Raw genomic sequence first — 4,786 nt, forward strand, 5'->3', positions numbered from 1 at the left:
TCTTCAACAGGCAAAAGAATACCTTAGAAACCTTATCCTTTAAGGAAATTAAATAAATAAAAATTAGAAAAGTGAATTTTGATAAATTAAAAATTAAGATAAATAAAAAACCAAACTTCCGCAATACCAAAAAAGCGTTTACAAATTAAGATACAAAATTTTTTTAATATAATGAATTTTTAACATTATTTTAAAAAAAGTAAGGTCGTAAGAAATAAGGCAGGAAATTGAAAAGAAGATACTTCATTCCATTTTTATGCTTTTAAGAGAACAGTAACAACATCGATCAAAAACGAGAGAACCCAAACCAAACAGTAACAGAGTAACTTTAGAATTACCAACTACCAAACCCAAACCAAACCCATAACAATATAGGCCCAAGCCCACTTTGAAACCCTAAATTTAAGACCTCCAGTTGCCTTCAGATGCACCGCCGCCTCTTGAGTAACGAGATCCGCCGTCACCGTATCCTCCTTCACGGCGTCCACCTCCGTATCCACCTCCACCATACCCCCCACCGTTTCCGTATCCACCTTCACGGCGTCCGCCACCATATCCTCCTTGGCGACCACCATATCCGCCGCCGCCTCCACCGCGGCTGTAACCACCGTTTCCTCCTCCAAATCCTCCGCCACCGCCTCCACTTCTGCGCGATTGGGCTTCGTTGACAGTTATGTTCCTTCCATCAAGATTTTGACCGTTCATTCCTTCGATCGCGTCCCTCATAGCTTTCTCGTCACGGAAAGTAACGAATCCAAAGCCTCGGGATCTTCCAGTCTCACGATCATTAATGATCTGAAAATGAAAACAACAAAACATTACTTACTTGAAAAAATATCACAAAAAAAATTTTAAAAAAAGATTTGTTAAAATCGATCGATCTTCGGCCCAAAGGGATGAAGAAAGAACGTACCGGTGAGAGTTTTAAAAGAGAATAGTAACAAGAGAGTAGTATCAAGTAACAAGTAACACAAAAGAACAGAACAAGGATCACAGATCATATGACAGGGGCGCCCAGATCGGGTCGGATCAAGTCAGATCTGGAGTCCGATCCCTGCAACAAACGGACCTTCGATTCGACGATTTCACCAAACGCACTGAAGGCTTCTTCAAGGGCCCGGTCGTCGGTGGCCCATGCGAGCCCTCCGACGAAGCACCGGAACTCGACATCAGCGGCAGCCATGAGGGGGGAGTATCAAATAAACAAGGGACAAAAAGGGAAACTAAGAGGAGCAGATATTTTGTAAAGAGCTGTGAATGGTTAAAAAGGAGGGGGACTAAACCATGATTTATAGGGGGTGTGAGGTCTGAATTAGGGTTAATTAGAGCAGGATTGGTTAACCATGGTTAAATTCATGACAACCCTGAATAATAGGGGTAAACCGGAAATCGAGAAAAAATAAACCAGGGTTAGTTATGTGGGTGACTAGGTCAGAAAAGGGACCCACAGTCACGTGATTTCTGAGCACTTGAGACTCATAAAAAAAGGGCATTCAAAAAATATCTTCTTACCTACAAAAATATCTATCTCACACGTTCGTTGCGTTCTACTTGTCACCGAATGTTATGGCGTTTAGTTCGGTTCCTTTCTGAATGACCAAAACGGCCAGTATTACTTTCGTTTTGGATTTTCCTTTTCTTTTGGGATTTAAATATTTTCTTTTTGAAAATAAAAATTAATGTGTTAAATTTTTTATTGGATTCATATAGCAATTTAAATTATTAATATATTAATCATTATATTTTTTAAATTAAAATTTGATTATGCAATAAAATATATGTATACTCAAGATATACTGGAAAAAAATTATTATGTAATGAAGATATTTATAAAATATTGATATAAATAATAAATAGGGTTTTAGTTTATTAATAAAGTAGAAATTTCAAATTTTATAGAAGTTTAGTTTAAATATTGTTATGTGTATATATTTTTCTACATAAAAAATATAAAATGATAAAAGATTTATAGACATTACTTATCCTTCTATTCAACATATTCATCGATTTATTCGTTCCGTCTTTTATTTTTAGTTTTTTTTCATTTATTTATTTATTTATTTATTGTTTTGAATATTTATTCTTTGTTCTCAATTTTTTTATTTTTGTTATTTTTGTTTTTTGTTGTTTTCTTAAATTTATTTGGTGTTTTCATTTTAGGTTAGATCCAAATTTTTATTTTTCAGATAAAACAACTTGAATGCGATCCTTCCTCCGCCATCATTTATCATTTGGTATCAGATTTTTGCATTTTTAAATTGTTTCCTTGTGTTATATAAAGTGTTTTGCAAATGTTACTTAATTCAAGTTTTAAAAAGTTTTAAAATAAACAATAAAAAAATTTGGGGTTAAATTTTATGACCAAAATTTTCAGATATGATATTTATCATATAAAGAGGGTTCAATTCAATTTTTGTGATTTTAGCACATCGGGAAGACTGTAAACGAAAAATTCAAGTTATTTTCCATTATTTCAGATTTTCTATTGGGTAATTCATTTTCTTTGATTCTAGTCTTGGGTATTCTTTTGTTTTTAGCTTTTCTTATTCTATTACGCATTCTAACACATTTTCTCTTCTTGTGTTAATAAGTACAAAAAGAGTTGCATCTCCTTTCTGTGAGCGACTTACTTCATTTTGAGTCAAGTTTTTCTTTGGCTTCTTAGAGCCTTAGGTTAGCTTTGTTAGAGAGTGATCCCACATTTTTTTTTAATATTATTGAGTTTGATTACTCTTTAAAAGTTATAAGTAAGAAAACCTCAACTTTTTGTCTCTTAGAGTTGTTTATTTTTTATTGCGAGTGCATAACAGTGAGGGTTAATTCTTTTTGACCAACTTTTCTTGTTTGGATGTCTTTTATTTTAGCCTCTAATAATGGTACACACACATAGTATAAAAGAGGAGAATAATAAACCTTGGGCAAAGCATAGATGTCGTGTTTGTAAAAAACCCGCATGAACATGTTGTTTCCAATGCCCAAAAATATTCTATTGTTAATGGATTTGTCAAGAAAGGCATTTGACCAAAGATCATAGCGGGATACACATACTTAATTGACTTTTTGAGGAGCATAAAAAAAATGCCAACAAGCAAACGAGAGTATGATTTATCTCTTACCTATTGTGGGATGTCATTAGTGTGGTTCCCAATGTCAAATTCACTATCAACCCAATGATGAAAGTTGCAAAGAAAAATATACGTATGACACCAAGCCTATTAAGGAGTCTTCTTTTAGTGCTACCATTGACGATGATGATATGAATAAGTAAGAAACTCCGGGTGAAACCGTTTGTGAAGACAACAAGTGTGATTTTGTGTCTATTGTTGAGTCTAGATCTAGTAAAGAAAGAGAGAACCTATCCAAAAGAGGGGAATGATTATGTTTTCACTAACCTTAACTTGAATTTGTCTAGTGGATTTGTTTCATTCTTTTAGGAATTTGTTGATCATTTGAAAGGATCTCAATTAACCCACTCCACCTATGATAAAGATTCTTTTTTATTCAACCAAATACAAGATTCAAGGACAGATATTTTCGAGAAAAGAGGGGATGATACATGTACGAATGGGGTGAAATTTATTAAATTTCATTCACCAAAGTTGCAAATTTTCAAAATTGGAAAATCAATAGACTTTTGATAACTTTTTGAACGAGATCTAGACATTTCTAGGTTGAGATGTCTCCATATATCTCTTAGGTTCAAAAAACACTTTGAATCATTTGATTTCGAGTTTGGGAGCTCAAGTTATAATTGTTCTAGTGAAGATTGTGCGAGCAGAATTTTTGGACGGAATTATTAAGGAAATTATGAGTTTCGAGTTTTTAATTCGAGTTTAAATTATATTTGGTTCAATTTTTTAGGCTTAATTTTTATTATATATGAGTTCAATATTGTATTTATTAGGTTTCATTATTTATTTATTTTGAGTTTCAGATATTTTTTTAAGTTTTTATGTTATTTAGGATTTTTATGTTTCTTAGTAAACGAGAAGTTTTAGCTTAAAACTACTTATTATTTAGATTGATTAGAATTTCAGTATGTTTGAGAGTTTTAATTGGATGTACTTAGCTAGCTTATACAAAAGCCTCTTCATTGTTTATTAGAGACATAATTGTTTTCATTAATAAAATGTTCAATTCTAAGAGTTAGTTTCTTTGTACGGTTTTTTTTTTATTTTTAGAGGTAATTTTTTTTCTCAATTTTCTTCAATGAGTCATGAGAATTCATTCTTCATCCTTCAATTTGCCAATAAATTATTTCTTGAAAGGTTGATTAGATCCATTAATTGAATTTATTGCGGTTTATATCTCAAATGGTTCAATTGGATACTTATTCATCTATCCACCATATACATCGGTTTACTTGTTCCATCTTTTACTTTTTTTTAAATTTTCGTTTCTTTACTTATTTATTATTTTTATTTATTCTTTGTTCTCAAATTTCTTCTTTTAGTGTTTTTTTTTCTAAATTTGTTTATTTCTTTTTTACATGTCAAATCTGGATCTTTCTCAAGTCAAACAACTTAAATACGATTTTAGTCCACTATTTTTTATCACATAATTTAGTGACTAATGATGTAGTTTACCCAATTAATGTTTACTTCTTAGAAAAACACTCTTATTTTAATTGTTCTATTCTAATTTTTTTTTAAAAGCCGCTCTATCTTGATGGTAAAGAAATTATATTGTTTCATAATTGATTTATTTTATCAATGGTAAAGCACATTGCATTTTAACGGAAGATGCATGTTTAAACATTAGAGACGATATTATTAGAAGGGACAAG

General features: G+C 31.6%; 1 protein-coding gene across 1 annotated transcript; it reads right to left on the reverse strand.

Annotated features, from left to right (window-relative positions):
• Positions 1–227: 227 nt before the first annotated feature.
• Positions 228–1,539, reverse strand: LOC107942897 (glycine-rich RNA-binding protein GRP1A). The gene is made up of 2 exons (XM_016876629.2): positions 1,070–1,539; positions 228–795 (listed from the first exon to the last, which is right to left on the reverse strand). The coding sequence occupies exons 1-2, from the start codon at positions 1,181–1,183 to the stop codon at positions 403–405; spliced, it is 507 nt and encodes a 168-aa protein (XP_016732118.1). The 5' UTR covers positions 1,184–1,539; the 3' UTR covers positions 228–402.
• Positions 1,540–4,786: the final 3,247 nt, after the last annotated feature.

Source organism: Gossypium hirsutum, chromosome D13 (assembly GCF_007990345.1).
Source record: "Gossypium hirsutum isolate 1008001.06 chromosome D13, Gossypium_hirsutum_v2.1, whole genome shotgun sequence".
NCBI lineage: Eukaryota > Viridiplantae > Streptophyta > Magnoliopsida > Malvales > Malvaceae > Gossypium > Gossypium hirsutum.